Below are 16,183 nucleotides of genomic sequence, written 5' to 3'. Positions count from 1 at the left end.
TTACTGTACAACAGGTACAAAGACACAACAGACGTAGATTGTGTGTGTGTGTGTCAGTGGTGGGTTTCAAAAATTTTTGGAACCTACTCTGTGGGTGTGGCCTGCTTTGTGGGAGTGGCTTGCCAGCCATGTGACCGGGTGGGAGTGGCTTGCCAGCCATGTGACCGAGTGGGAGTGGGATGTTAGAAGATCCCAAATGAAGTTAGAAAGGCTGGGTCCCAAACCTAGCTGGCTTAACTGGGATAGGGGGAATAGTGGGTAGAGGTTCACCAAGGACCCTCCTCTCCTTTCCCCCCCAAAAGCAGAGGGCATCAGTATTTAGAGGGAGGTCTTTCTCCCAACTTCCCCCCTTTGGGTGTCACTCTTTCTCTGTCTCTCTTCCTCCTCCCCCCCCGTTTCTCTCCCCCCTTTCCTTCCTCCTCCTTTTCCTCTGCACTGTTCCCACCAGTTTTTCACGCTGAGCCATTGGGGGACGTCAGAGGGAGAGAGAGACGGATTGAACGGTGCAAAGAGAAACCCATTTTGAGAAGCCTCCCTTCCCAAAAGATCGTTGAGAGATTCCCCACCTCACTCAGCGCTGTTTTCAATGGGAGGCTTTTCCCCTCGCAGTTCTATCCCTTCCCAAAAGATCTTTGAGAGGAGGAACGCGTCGAGATTCGGCCATCAGTGGGGGGGGCAGGGCCCCCCCTTGCGTTCCTCGTCCCCCCCTTGCGTTCCTCGTCTTCCTGGATGGCCCCCGGAATCATCGGGCAGGGTGGTGGCGGGGAGTCAGCCCCGATGCAAAAAACGCCAAGGGGGCGGGGCAGGAAATCACTTCCGGGTTCATTCTCCAACCGGATCACGCGATCCGGTGCGATCCGGTAGGAACCCACCACTGGTGTGTGTGTAACAGGCAACACCTCCCCCCACTCCTTTCTAGCACTGATGACGTTAAGTTAATTTGATAATGAAACTAGGAAAGAAAAAGCACCACGCTCAGAGAGCACCAAGGATTCCACAGTTCAACCCTGAGCTAAAAATATTCTCATTTATCAGTAAAACAAGACTGATTTTTTGGCCAGTGTTAGGCAGCTGTAATATTTGGGATAGGGAAGATGTGTACTCCTGGTTTAAGCCATGAATCAGCAGCGGGCAGTGAGACAAACTCAGCCGCTCAACTTTTTGGAAGACTGTAGAACGTTGACCAGTAACAATATTAATTTTTTCAGCCCTCTTTGATTGTTAGGAGGGTTATTTAAAGGTGAGAATATTGAACAGAGAAATTTGAAAATCAAACTATTTTTGCTCTTAAAATCTCTTGAAACAAAAGAATGACGTATTCTTATTCAATTGGCCGGGGGAGGTGGGCAGGTGGGGGTAATAAGGATAGGAACGGCCGCCTCTGGAAGCCAAAGTACTCTTATTTCTATTTTTTCATTCATTTATTTATATCCTGCCTTTATTGTTTTTACAAACAACTCAAGGCAGCAAACATATCAATGCTGGCTTTCATGGCTAAGGCTGGACTTGAACTCAAAGTCTCATGCTTTGTAACCTGGTACTGTACCTTAACCATGAGACCAAAATGGCTCTAGAAATCTTGTTTCTAGCTTCTGCTACCCTCACTTCCTCAAAACTATGTCACCCAAATTTTGCAGCAAAATAATCTAATTTTAGAGCACAATTTCAGAATGTTTAATACATTGGAACTTTTTAATAGGGAAAATGAATACAAGTTTGCCTCCTATTCTATTCACATCCTATATTTTGGAGAAGGAAAAACTGTACCACTGAAAACTCCTATTCTGCCATCATATTTCAGCAACCTCGAGATATTGGCAAGCTAAAAAAAGAGTGTTAGGCCTCCACTTGGAGTGAACCACGTGGTGGCCAGTTTTAGGTTGTTTTTCTTGGCCATAGAAACATACTTTAAAAACCGTGGTATGAACAACTCACCAAGTGAGCAAATTGGTTTCAGGCCATTTGCATTCATTTTGCAGTCCCCTCAGATCAAGATGTCAGAATTCATTGGCATAATTACCACTGTATACCGTAGAACATGTTTTATGGCTTAACAGTATCACATGGTATTAGACAAACCATGTGCATTTGCTAGACAATTAGACAAATCTAAATGCATTTGTTGAAAATTTCTTTTCAGCATCTTATATCCATCAGATAGTTTCATAATCTTCAATTTTCACTTATGGCCTGCTTGGAAATCCATCACTACTGGACAGAAGTTGAAAAATTGTTCCAGACAAAGGGAGTGGCAAACTATTTCATTAACATTACCTAAGAATCTTCATGGGTGCAGTGAGCAAGATAAAGCTTAAATTGAGGATGCCTTCTTTTTTGAGCCAGGCTCTTTAAATTGCAGAGCAAATAGATGCAAGCAAAAGAAAGGCAATAGACTATCACTTTTAGAAAAGCAATCTCATTAAAGTTTTTATGTAGGCATTTCTTAACCTGATAAATACATGGCTTCTCTGGACTCTCAGAATATAAGGTGTAAGTAAACTTTACTTAAACACAACAGAATTTGTATATAAAAGTAGTTAGCAGAACATAAAGGGCAAGTAACCAAATCCATTAGTTTTGTTTTAGTCGTCGTCTTTAAGAGCATACATATAAACATATATACTCATACATATAACATTTTAAAAATGTATTAAAATAAATGAAATATATACTGAATATTTTTTTTAAAATAGCCTTCAATTTTATATACATCTGGGGCATAAGTCCCACTGGATTAATGGGGCTTGTGTTTAAGTAGACATGTAATAGTGTTTTAGCTGTAAAGACAAAGATTTGCTGGAGGTGCAGAGTAATATTTCCATTGTGCTGTCGTCTGCAGCCCTCATTAATATGGTGCCCAATCAGATGCATTGGGCTACAGAAGTGGTTTGGGAACAGATATAGCTGTAGCCCAACACATGTGGAGGATAACAGTTTGAAAAAAGCAAAGTTAGTGTATATTGGTATCTGGTAAATATCTATGGAGATTCTCAATCATCCAGGTCACGGTTGTCCCAAAGGTGCTTTTTCAAAAGGCAACTGGACATTGTTTTTCCTTTTAAATGTTTCGCTTCTCATTCAAGAAGCTTCTTCGTTCTGATCTGTTGGTCTCTGGTATTCTTTAGCCATTGTTTACTAAAATCATAGAAGTAAACTCTGCTATATAAACCACACTGGCTGTGTCAATGTAAGATTCTAAGCCACAAAGAATGGGAACCCAGCCAGGATTTTGAATATGCTCTAATGATCTACATCATACACCATATTATAGTATGATTTATAGATCACACTAAGCTAAAAGAAAACAAAACTACGTAACATCTTAGTGAATAAGGCCTTCTTAGGATTCTTCCTTGTTCTAGGATACTTTACACAGGTAGAATCATTTCACACAATCTAGATTCATAATTCATTCGAAGGCATGGTTTTAGGCATGGGTTCTTGAATAAGCTACAGTTGTTGGATTTTAAAAAAAACATACCACAAACTAGGATCTACAAACCAAAAATCTATATTATGACTAAACATGGTAAGTGAACATACAACCATAGAGTTTCTCCCTTCCGACCATGGACTAGTGAGCATGGCTATTATAGGCCAATATCAAATTCCTTAGACCATTCATATCTCAAATCAACAATAAAGTTCCTTTTCATTCTCCTACCATTATTTATATTATTTAAGACCTTGCTACACACCTAATAAATGTCTCGTACATTATTTTCCATACCACAGGGCAGGTTATTTTAATGGAATATGTACTTTCATGAAGGGTACTCTCATGACCCATGAAAAATTCTGATTTCATTCTGCATACTATTACATTTCTGAGATCCCTGCAAAAGAATTCATCCCAAAATCTAAAATTTTCCTTGAGACATCAGAAAATTCCTTTTTCGTGTTGTTCCCTGTTGTGATTGTTCTTTTTCCCCCCTGTAGTCTAAGGATCTTCATGTTTAAATTCATGGAGGAGAATGCAGCATTCTGGGCTAGGATACAAAATCAATCCCAGTACAAATAGAGGAATGCAAATATAGGATTCCCTTCCAGTCATGAAAGGATCTGCTCCTTTATCAAATGGATTGTCTCGACAAACACAATGACAATTATTTACAGAGTTTCATTATTCCTTCCCTCTTTCTCCATCCAACTGAAAGAGAAGAGAAAACCCACTTTTTATAGCACTGATTGTTTTTGTCAAGCTAGTTCCTCTTAAAGTGCAAATAGAGGGAAAGTCCATCTTCAAGTGCTACAGATGGGGACCGTGGAAATAGCCTTTGTCTCCCTCAATGTCCACCTCTTGATCTGAATCATCTGAGATGTCCGAATCCAACTCTTCCTGGGAGACAGGTGAAGGGGTATATTGTGGCCTATGTGGAGAAACTCCCTTATCCATCTCAGGACTCAAGCAATTTTCTTGTTTGGAAGTCTGAAGACTTTCTCCACTTTCTGACTCTTTTTTGTTGGGTTGAGGGGTCTCCTGAGAATAAACACAGAAATCATGGAATCAAGACTCTTTGGTGAGAAAACCACTGGTTTGGAAAATATTGGCCATTTCAAGCTTCCTTTGGACACTACAGAAATCTAATTTTCTGAAAACCTAGTTCTGCCAACTGGTTTAGGACAGTCCCATTCTGGAGACAGTTTTGTAGATTAGGAGAATATTTTACCTCTACCCCATTTATATATGAATCCTTTTTATTCAGTTTGTTGTGAATGTTAATGTTTTAATGCTCTATGTTGTTAACATTCCAATTTGTTACCCCATAAATTATGAGATTTTAATCTGCCAGAATCATTTGATAGTAAGATGGGTGGCATATAAATTAATAAAATAAAAAATTAAGTGAGCCACTCACTCTTTAATAAAAAATAGTAGCTAGAGATTAGGGTAAAAGCTCAGCTGATCAATGTCAACAACATCTTCCTGACTTTGGCTCATCTCAGAAATCTAAGCAGAATTAGACCTGTTAATATCTGTAAGAGAAAACACTAAGAAAAATATAGCACTATAAATTAAAGTGGGATTTGGAAATAATGACCGAGATGAATTGTTAAAGGTAAAGGGGTGAAAGGTAATTCATCAAAATTAGGCAAATTACATTTTAGGTTGGTTCTGCTCCATGGGAAATCAACTGGACATATAGTTTTCAAGGTTAGGAAACTGCATCTTAATTAAAGTATGAATCCCAAAATGAAATCATACCGATGTTGTATGATGTGCTTGGTTTGGTTTTGATTAACCATGCTATCTATGCATAACCCTTCTAGTTGCAAAGTACATTTTTCAGGTTATCATAATGTGTGAACTATGATTCATTTATCAATGCGTGGTTAAAACAAAACATCATGGCCTAGGGTAATGTGTGAACCCAGAAAATGTGTTCATGGGAGTTTATTTTTATTAGGATTCAATAACTGCATGTGAACAGAGGACATGTACCGTTAAGCACAGGAAACTGTCAACAATATCTAAACATGCCACAACTTTTGCAAAAAAAAAAAACCATGCTGCTGTGATTCAGGAGCTTTTCAAATGCCACTTGTCTTCTTAAGCAAACTAAAATAATTATGCACTCCCTATGATTCTGATCTGCTTCAAGTACAGGAATCTGGGGACAGCTAGTAAGATTGAGGAGCAGGAAACGTTACACTTACCTGCTTTAATCGCCTCCATTTTGCCCGCCGATTTTGGAACCATGTTTTCACCTAATTGGGGGGAGAAAAAAGCTTACGGTAAATGGGAGGAAAATATGAGGGAAAAACCCCTCTTAAAAACTACAATCCAATATACACTTATCTGCTATGGATGGATAGGCCTGAGATACTCATCAGACACTGCAATATTGTAAATGCCTACTCAAAAACTAGATATTTTTAATAGTATCAGAGTAAGGAGGGAATCTAAATCAATCTTTTTTGAGATCTGTAATAGTTTAAGAATGTTTTTTGGGTCCCAGCGACCAAAATGTTTGAGAACCCACTCCTTTAAATAAAATATAATCAGACATTGTCATTATTTTTTTCCACACCTCAGGAGATTGTACAGGTAGTCCTCGACTTACAACAGTTCATTTAGTGACCATTCAAAGTTACAACGGCACTGAAAAAAGTGACTTATGACTGTTTTTCACACTTATGACCACTGCAACATCCCCACCCCAGTCACATGATGCTTGACAACCGAGTCATGGTCAGTCAGTCACTTTTACCATCTGACCCGCAAAAGTCAAGGGGGAAGCTGGATTCACTTAACAACCTTGTAACTAATTGAACACCAGCAGCGATTCGCTTAACAAACGAGGCCAGAAAGGTTGTAAAATGGGGCAGCAAAAGTCTCACAGCACAATTTCTCACTTAGCAGCACAAATTCTGGGCTGCATCACGGCCGTTAAGTCGAGGACTACCTTGTGCAGCTCTGTAAGGCAGGGGTGTCCAAACTTGGGAACTTTAAGACTTGTGGACTTCAACTCCCAGAATTCTGGGAGTTGAAGTCCACAAGTCTTAAAGTTCCCAAGTTTGGACACCCCTGCTGTAAGGGATGCATTCCACTTTGGAGTCCTTTGGAGCCAGTTCGCACCACTTTGGGAGAACCGGTGGTTAACTTTCTGAGCAGTTTGGTGAACTGGTTGTTGGAAGAAATCATTAGGGCACAGAACCGGTTGTTAAATTCTTTGAACCCCACCACTGCCAGGGTTCAAGCCTTGGGGGATTTCACGACGAACGACTGAAACAGGTCACGACTTCCAGCAGCCTCCATTCTTAAGGCTAAGCGAACCAAAGGCGGCTCTTCGCGGGAAGAGGAGCCTTCTAACTGACTTGGCTGACTCCGCCGGCGAAGCCTGTTCCGTCCCACCATTCTCCCCCACCCACCCCGCCATTCAGTTTTGGCGGGAAACGTTTTTGGCGGCCTCCTCACCTGCCTCTCGCTGAGCTGCAGCACTTTGGCCAGGCGCTTCCTTTCGGGCGGGGAGAGGTATTTCTGCGTCTCGAACTTCTTCTCCAGCTCGATGGTTTGGTCGTTGGAAAAGCGCACTTGGCCTCCTTTCCGCTTGTGCAGCGGCCTCTGCATGAAGGGGCTCCACAGCAGCGGCTTCCCTGCAAGAGACAACGGGGTGGGGTTAGGAACCGCCGGGGAAGGGCGGGACGAGCTCCCTTTCTCCGCTACGGACTCTCAGCTTTCCTAGGTGGCCTACTCCGCTTTCTCCAACTCGGGGTACTTACCCTTCCCTTGGTTAAACTAAGAAGGAAGGAAGGAAGGAAGGAAGGAAGGAAGGAAGGAAGGAAGGAAGGAAGGAAGGAAGGAAGGAAGGAAGGAAGGAAGGAAGGAAGGAAGGAAGGAAGGAAGGAAGGAAGGAAGGAGAGAGAAAGAAAGAAAGAAAGAAAGAAAGAAAGAAAGAAAGAAAGAAAGAAAGAAAGAAAGAAAGAAACCCTTGCTGATAATTCTACTGATCTTTAGTCCCGACAAACAACGAGGCAGCGCCAGTTCCCCGTCCCGCCCAGAAGCGCATGCTACCCCTGCAAAGCGGGGCGTTTTAGGGTGGAAGGCTCTCCGCCCGCGCTATTTGGGACCGTCCCGGGGTGGCCGTCGAGGAAGCCTCTAAGAGCTCAGCGTTTCATTCTTAAATCTCTCCGTTAGAAGGGCATGGGGTGCAGAGACATCCCTCTGGATCGCTCTTCTTCGCTTGAGGGGTTTCTTTCCAAAGGCGTTTTAAATGGCATTAAATGCACATTAGAACAGCTAGACACAAGGACAGTCTCCCCGCCCAATTCCATCACTCTGCTAAACAACTAATTCCCACTACACTGTCAAATTATCTACTAAGACTATTACTGTTCTTCTCTTACTTCCTAGTATCTATCTCTTCCCACTTATGACTATAACCATGTTATCTTTACCATTTATATTGTTTTATTTGTTTCCTAGTATAATTTGATTGCTTATTAGTAAACTCTGACTATTACTAAGTGTTGTATCTTATTATTCTTGATGAACGTATTCCATTTTATTTTTCTTATGTACACTGAGAGCATATGCACCAAAGACAAATTCCTTGTGTGTCCAATCACACTTAGCCAATAAAGAATTCTAATTCTATTAAAAATCTTCACTTAACCACAGGTGTGTCATAAGAAACATGTGCGCGCTGAGGAAGGCCTGGTTGGAGCTCCACAGACGGATAGCAAATATTTCCTATTTGTAGCTTCTTTTAGACGGGTATATTTAATTGGTACACGAGCGGTACCTTAAACACCCACACGCCTCATTAACATGAGAGACCTGAAGATTACAGACAGAACTGTGCGAAGGGAAGTTGCTTATTTTGCTGCCGCCCTAGACTGTTTCCCAGTCGGATTCCAACAATGTTTTGGTAGAAACAAACTTCACAATTGGAAGCCCCCTTTCTAAAAGTCCCTTTGGGCCCAACCACGGTTCTGGTGCAGGTGTTTTCGGTTCTGGTACAGGTGTTTTCATGAATATCTAGCTCCACTCTGGCAATATCTAAAGGTAGTCCTTGAGTTACCAACACAATTGACCCCAAAATTTATATTGCATTTGTTAAGTGAGTTTGCCCCATTGCACGACTTTTCATGCCACAGTTGTTAAGTGAATCATTGCATTTGTTAAGTAAGTAACATGGTTGTTAAGTGAATCTGGATTTCCCATTGACTTTGCTTGTCAGAAGGTCGCAAAAGCTAATCACATGACCCTGGGACACTGCAGTCTTCATAAATGTGAACCAGTTGCCAAGCATCTGAATTTTCATCATGTAACCATGGGGGTGGTGCAACGGTCATAAGTGTGAAAAATGGTAATAAGTCACTTTTTTCAGTGCGGTTGTAACTGAGCAGTCACTAAATGAATTATTGTAAATCGAGGATTACCTGTATTAGGAGGGTAAATAAAGGTAAAGGTTCCCTCCGCACATATGTGCTAGTCATCCTGAGGCACTAGGGATCCGAACTGGCGACCTTTCTGATGGACAAGCTCAGCCTCTTAGCCAATGAGCCTCCACGTCCCTATGTATTAGGAGAGTGTGTTTGCATAATCCCCCTTTACTCATAATTTACTCAATCCAACTGTATGATTTGAAAGTTGCACAGATGCTAAATCGTACAGGATACAGGATAGGCCATAGGGTGCTTAACGTATGGTTGGGGGAGGCGGGTCCCGAGTAGACTTATAGATTGGGGGAGGCAACCTACTTCCCTCCACGTGCTTCAGCTTCCATCAGGCAGCTTTGAAAGGGTCGTGGGAGTTGTAATGCAAATCAGTGGCCTCCCAGGGCTCACACAAACACACAAAGCACACAAAGCTGGCAATGGGTCTCAACTCAGCCAGGGTTGCTAAACTCCGAAGTCCACCCGTTTAAGATGCAGGTTTGTCGGTTCCGACGGACTGCTAGACTTTAACGGACAGCTGGTTTTTCGCGGGAAAGGTCCCATCTGCCGGGAGTTGGGAGGGCGGCAGGACGGAGTCGGCGGTTCCAGCCTTCTGACGGCCTTCTGACGGGCGCCGGCGGGCAGAGGACCCTGGAAGCAGGCCGCAGAAGGCGAGGGCAGCATTTCCGTCAATGTGTTTCCTGTTGGTGCATCAAAAGGAGAAGAAAGAGCCGAGCCTTCCTCCCCGTAGTTTGAATACGGCCTCAAACCCCGGGCACCAATTTGGAAGGCAAAGATTGCGCCCCCGCAGAGACGAGACCAGATCCGGATCTCGCGCCTGATCCTCTTGGGTCAGGCCCGCCTGCTGATCGCCCTCTGCCGAGCTCTGTCGGGTTATTCTCATCCTTTGTCCTCGGAGGAGGTACACTACTCTTAAACATGGAGTTTTCGTTATGCGGGCGCGGCTAACAGCTTTCTACCAGTCTACCCCCCATGCATAAGGTCTCGTTCTATCAACCAGCAGGTGGGTTTGCAAGGGGGGGAGGGGGATCCCATTTTCTTTCATGTTCTCAGCCACCAAGGACAGATTCTGTGTAGTGGTCGAAAACTTTAGCGACTCTTGTCTGGAGGGTCCTTTTTAAACGAACGGCTCCAAAGGGGTTTTACTTCCCAGCTGACCGTTCCGGGCTCTCGATTCAAGCCATCGAAACCTCTGGTCACCAATTCAGATTGACATGTTCTGAGAGTAATTATGCCCCGAGTGAAGTGGAACCGTCGAAAACCGAGGATCAACTTTAGATGTACACCGCATATTTTTTTAAAAAAGGGGGGGGGATCCCCAACCGCCTTCTTAATTTTATTTGGTCCCGCTAGCCAAATAAACGAATTTTAATTTGAAATTATTTCTCCCACGCACACTACAATATATGTAAGTAAAAAATAAAAGATTCGTTGTCCTTTTTTAAATTATACCGACAAACGGGATCGAAGAGGCAAGAAGAAAACGGCTTTTTTTCTTTCTTTTTGGAATTGGCACAGAGCTTCACCCCAATGCACATGAGGACTAGGATCTTATAAATCATCCGGTTTAGGGGCCTGTGGACTGTATCGCTCTTACTTAGTGAACATAAAGTATGTGGCAACGTCATTGGTGCTGTTTCACTGCCTAATTTCCTTACAGAAACAGCTACTTAGCTAGGAATATCCAACTGGTTCCTGCTTTCCGTCTCTTTTAGATTGCAATCCTATATCCTCCCTTCTAGCTTTGCTGGTTGCCTCAAGAAGCAGGTATATAGGATCGCTCCCCGTTGCCTTTTTCTCTAGCAATTGGTTTTTGTGTTAAAACGTTGTGGAAGAGATTTCAGCGATTCTCTTAAAATTTCTGTAAATGTCACTGCAAAAAGTTACACAATTTATTCAGCAGTTACATCTATTTTTGAATTTGGGCGATTTTCCTCGGGCTCGAGTTGAATGCCAGGTTAAAACGCCACAATTATAGAAAATCTTAAAGTTGCAAATAAACCCGAATTGGATTAGCTGGGCTCTTGTTTTCCCGTTTACGGGAAGGAAGGAGATTTACTTCCAAATAATGTAATCCAGGTGGTAAATCAGCAAAGCACTAAAAACCAAACACAACAATAATATTTATTACAGAATACTCAGTATTCAAAAAATATTCAGTCCTTTTATAGATAATTTGTATAATCATTAATCAATGAGTGGAATTACTAATGAAAAGGCAGAATACACACATTCAGACACACCTTGTAGATTTGCAAATACTTGATATATTATTTGTGTTTGTGGGTGTAAATTGATTCAGGAAAAAGAATCGTGTAGTCAATTATAATTCATAGAAGGCTTCTCCAGAAAAGCCATATGGATATGCCACGAAACTTGGTTAGATTATCTCTGTTCAGAACAAACCAAGTTAATCAATCCTCCTCAACTACACAAAACAGACAGAAGGAAGCAAACTGACAAATTTTAATCTTGGACTCAAACACACTTAAAGACAAAATCCCATTAAAATGTATGGACGTGCTTTGTTTTATTTATCTTTCGAAATAACTAAAATACCGGTGCGTGGGAAAAGGGAGCGGTACCTGGGAGCAAATCCTTACTATTCATCTTCTGTTTCAATCTGGGGAAGGCTGGAAAAGAGAAGATGCTGACCCGTGTCTCCATATACCTTGATGATGATGAGCCACAATCCCACACTTCTACCATAGGGAGAATTCACACGTTTTCTTTATATGAATTGGCCATCCCCCTATGTTGCCTAAGTGGAGTTTATTCTGAAAAGAACTTCTGCCTTTTCAGGGAAACGGATATCACTATTCTCAAACTAAACCCGCAAGGGAGAACAATCAGGAAACAACTCCAGAAAACCCCCAAATCCAGAGGCAGACGCCTTCGGGGGTTAGATTCTCTGGAAATCCCGCTTCTGATTAACTTGACCTCCATTCACTCAACACAATGTTGCGGTTTCCAGGATGCCCTGAATTAATCGATCGCCCATCCGGGTTGCCCAAGATGCTGGGCTAAATGTAGCTGCCTAATCTATGTCTCGTGAACAGCCATTCTTCTTCCCTCCACATTTGTATTGAAGTCTACTCAGAAACAAGTCCCGTCGGGCGAGTGGAATCGGGTGCCACTTCCCAGTTCCCAATTACGCACTTTCACTTCAGTGGCACTTATTCCTCCTGGGTCTGAGAGGAGTCTGGACAAGTGGGTTGCCGTTTCCGTTTACGACTCGAACCCAGCACCAAAAGCAGGCAGGAAGCCAAGAACATTTGTAGTGCCCCCACCCTCAAAAAAGAATCATGGTAGCCTTTGGGGCGCTCCCCATTTCTTGAAGGCCTGAAGCTCTTGAGATGTTCCTGGGAGGAAAATGACAAGGAGGCGACCGCAGAAGACAGACGACAGTCCGGCACCTCTTGGAAGTCTCCCTGGAGTGGGTGGAACCCGCTACGCAGGTCCGGGATCCCGCGGTCGCGCCAGAAGGCAGGAGGCCGAGCGGACACGTTTCAAAGAGTTTGACTCCCCCCCGCTCGCCTTCCACCCCCCCTTCGGTTTGGGGTTTCTGTCTGTCTCCGTACTTTTGAAAATGCAGCATTGTTGTTTGCGTCAGGCATTCCGCAATTTCGGTGCAAACAGCCTTTCTCTCTCTCTTTTTTTCTTTTTTCTTTTCTTTTCTTGAAAGGAAGCAGCGAGTTATTTTAGCTGTCATAAAGCTCCATCCCACACAGAGGAAATGAACAATATCAGAAAAACGGATCCGGGCTATCAGAAGCCGAGTGTTTCCTGAATGTGTCTGTATTGAGGATGTCGATAAAATAATCAGCAGCGTGCACGGCTCCCGGAGACGAGCCAGCTCCGGGCGTCCAGGAAAATACTTTACAGCTTCTGAAACCAGATTTTGCTCCTATCAAGAGCTCAAGATATCCTGTATGAACGGAAAGGGGTCAGCCAACCTCGCTCAGACGGCACGAACCGACTCCTACGCCAAGCCGGCGATTCGCAAAGACGCGAGGTCGAACCGGGCCGGTGGAATGGACCGAAAGAGAACTCCGGAGATCCGGGTTGGGGTTTTGCAATAGTTCTGGGATAAATCCTAAGAGGCATGGGCATTGTAGTCCACTACCAATACGCACGCTTATTCGCGAATAATAGAAGCACGCCTCTTTCTCAATTAAGCCAAGTTTCTGATCTTGCCCGACCCACTGACTTCTAAGCTAACCTAAGTTGGAATCCTGTACCAAAGTAGACTAAAGTAGGAATATCCTATAATTTAATGACCGTAGGAAACGGCGCAAAGACGGTGGGAAACACACACAGACACGAGCACACACACACACACACACACACACACACACACTCAAAGTCAGGCGATTTATTTATCAAGGAAAGAGGTTGAGATATAAAGGATTGGGGGGGGGCAATATATATGGTCTCCCCCCCCCCACATCCCTCCTAGGAATGTAGAACTGTGCAAGATAAATTTAGTAATTAAACGATCTGATTGATAGCTATTTCTAGCTGCTGTTGTTCAAAACACGAACAGTGATCAAATGCACTCCTGAGAACATTTTCGATGTGTCCAGGGGTTCCCCATTATTGCATCCTAATTTGGGGGTGGGGATACCGGGGAGAAATGAATTTATACGGACCCGGGTCCCGGAAGATCAAAATGTGTAAGAAGCTCAACCAGATCTTCCTCACCGTACCCACAACCCACGGCCGCCGCCACCACCCCCAACCCTCGCCCCCTTCCACCTCCGCGCGCAGCTTAATTGATCGTCACAAATGACGCCGGCTTCCGAGGAAATCCAGATAGGGAAAATGCGCGGCGGCAACTCATTCAACTAAGCCGACTTCTAAGGAAAGCCGTCGGAAGACGAAGACGAAGACGAAGACGAAGACGACGACGACGACGACGACGACGACGACGACGACGACGAAGACGAAGACGAAGACGAAGACGAAGACGAAGAAGAAGAAGAAGAAGAAGAAGAAGAAGAAGAAGAAGAAGAAGAAGAAGAAGAAGAAGAAGAAGAAGAACCAATCCGAGATAACCCGTCTTCAGATCTCCTGAAAAGTCTCTACTTGTCGTTCTGCAGTTCTCCAGCTCAGAGATCGCAGTGGTATCCCTCGGTTGAAGCCACAGGCAAGGAAATGTCAAGGCGATTTCCGCAGAGCCTGCCACACAATTTCCCAGTAGGCAGCAAATAAGACCGGACTCTTGTTAGAGGACTATTCCCGTCCACTGACACCCACCCATCCCCGTCCACCACTGTTGGCCCCACTTCAGACGACCTCGTAAATCGCGAGTTGGGATAATGCCCTATTATTCGACCCCCGATCAATTGGTCCGGAATGATAGACGGTGCTTATGAAAAGGGATAAACCGCTGGAGCCGATGGCCTGGGCGTTGCTCGTTACTCCTACTCAAAACACAGCAAAACTCTTCCCGAGGGATTCTTTTATGGCCACCCTTTTTTTTAGAGAAAGGGTTTGAAGACCCTCTGCGAATCGCCCCATAAATCGGCTTTGATTCCAGAGCGCCAAAGACCCTAGTACAGGTCTCTTGCGTGAGCAGGAGGTTGGACTAGATGACCTCCAAGGTGCCTTCCAACTCTGTTGCTTAAATTAAATGACGTCTCGGGAATCAGGCGAGCAGAGGGATGCTGCCCAAACTGTGGAGTAGGGGGCAGCGCTCTGCTTTCCCCTAATCCCGGAGCAGGCCAGCCGGAGCCAGGCGGCTGCGATTTTCCCCCACCCCACCCTCACCTCCTATTCCCCGTGCCGCGAGACTTACCCAGGGGATCGTGGCGGAGGAGCGCGTGCGAGTAATCGCCGACGGCGCGGGGAAACGGGTAGAGCGGCGGCCCGGCCGCAGGACCGTAGGGTCCGCTTCCGTAGGTGGCTGCAGCAGCCAAGGGGTGTGAGAAGGCCGGGTGGATCGGCGTCGGCTCGTAGATGGGAGTCCGGTAGGAAGCCACCAGGCTGGTGAAGGAGGAATTGGGCGAGGGCAAAGTGGGCGGGGGCGGCCCCGGCGGCCCCCTGCCCAGGATGTCTTCGATGTAGAAGGGCGTGGGGTGCACCGGCTGCAGCATCGGGGTGGGCGCGTAGAGAGGGGGCAGAGAGGCCGACCCCGACGGCTGGTGGTATTGCATAGCTGGGCTGGGCACAGGCAGGAGCCTTTCCGCGTTGGGGCTTGGGGCCCCGGCCCGTCTTCCTCTGCCGGGACCCGCCGCTGCTTTTTCCCCCCGACGCAGGGCGAAACGAGGGGCCCTGCCCTGCCCTGCCTCCTCCCGCACGGCCAGGTTCAATCTGGGAGCTCCGCTGGGCAGCACCGCTTCCTGCCCCGGGCCTGGAAGCCAACCAATGAGATGGCCGGCGATGGAGCCGGCCACGCCCACAGGCCACGCCCACCCCTCGACTTTCTGCTGTCCCGCGGCGTCAATCCACAGCCCCGGGCTGAACCGCTGCCCGGCAACACCGCAGGGAACGTCGGGTGGGGTGGAATGGGGAGGGGGGGCACGGCTGTGTTCCTTCAAGTGTATTCCTAGGATTCTGGGGTGGGGGGGTGGACTCTCGGGGGGGGGGGCGAAATCAAAATCATGTGCAAGCCTATGTTGAAAAATCATACAGTATTGAAATCTCAGTATTAGACTCTTGAGAAGCGGTAGCTGCAACCAATGAATCAGTTTCGATTTTTAATTACGGTAGCGATAGCGATAAACAATCCATGCAGACAAAAAAAAAACTTCTTTGGGGGTCTTCTATAGCAGAGATCCCCAACTGGTGGTCCGTGAGAAAATTTTGGTGATCCGCAGAAAAATTATTTGCATTTTTTATATTGCACTAAATACTATTTATCTTTTTTTTAAAAAAATCATATTAGTGGTCCACGGGATTTAAAATTATGAATTTAGTGGTCCCTGAGGTCCGAAAGGTTAATGACCCCTGCTCTATAGTTTTAAAAAGTGGGAAGTGGTCCTGAGATGAAGAAAAAAGTAAGAGCACTGCATTGCCCGATTCTTCTTCTCCTGAAAGACTCCTGGACTGGTTTTGATTGCTTGCAAAAATAAAAGAAATCTTCTTCCTATTTCTCTCCCCACTCCCCAAATATATTATAGGGAGAGGAGCCAAGCCCCGTTGGTTCAATGCAAAGGAACGTGGTTGGGTTCTGCAATTCTCTCCGCGGATTCACTTAACCCCTGTTTTAAAACCATCTCCAAACTAGGGAGCTGTGCGGGTCCCTGCAAGACTTAAGGATGCTCTGGACACGTGT

The 16,183-nt window shown here is 45.0% G+C and overlaps 1 protein-coding gene across 1 annotated transcript; it reads right to left on the bottom strand.

The window, feature by feature from the left end:
• Nucleotides 1-883: 883 nt before the first annotated feature.
• Nucleotides 884-15,196, bottom strand: HHEX (hematopoietically expressed homeobox). The gene is made up of 4 exons (XM_081953958.1): nucleotides 14,705-15,196; nucleotides 6,920-7,098; nucleotides 5,659-5,709; nucleotides 884-4,480 (listed from the first exon to the last, which is right to left on the bottom strand). The coding sequence occupies exons 1-4, from the start codon at nucleotides 15,060-15,062 to the stop codon at nucleotides 4,250-4,252; spliced, it is 819 nt and encodes a 272-aa protein (XP_081810084.1). The 5' UTR covers nucleotides 15,063-15,196; the 3' UTR covers nucleotides 884-4,249.
• Between the last annotated feature and the right edge of the window lie 987 nt (nucleotides 15,197-16,183).

The sequence above is a fragment of the Natrix helvetica genome (genome assembly GCF_964273705.1).
Source record: "Natrix helvetica genome assembly, chromosome: 5".
Lineage (NCBI taxonomy): Eukaryota > Metazoa > Chordata > Lepidosauria > Squamata > Natricidae > Natrix > Natrix helvetica.
Note: the sequence above shows the minus strand (reverse complement) of the source record. Positions and strands in the feature narration are given on the sequence as shown.

Bases quoted from the DNA above. Each gene is read 5' to 3' on its own strand.
- HHEX (XM_081953958.1), bottom strand. From the start codon at position 15,062: ATGCAATACCACCAGCCGTCGGGGTCGGCCTCTCTGCCCCCTCTCTAC. The intron at 7,099-14,704 runs GTAAGTCTCGCG...TGTCTCTTGCAG, and splicing joins CCTCCGCCACGATCCCCTGG to GGAAGCCGCTGCTGTGGAGC. The intron at 4,481-5,658 runs GTAAGTGTAACG...GTTTATTCTCAG, and splicing joins AATGGAGGCGATTAAAGCAG to GAGACCCCTCAACCCAACAA.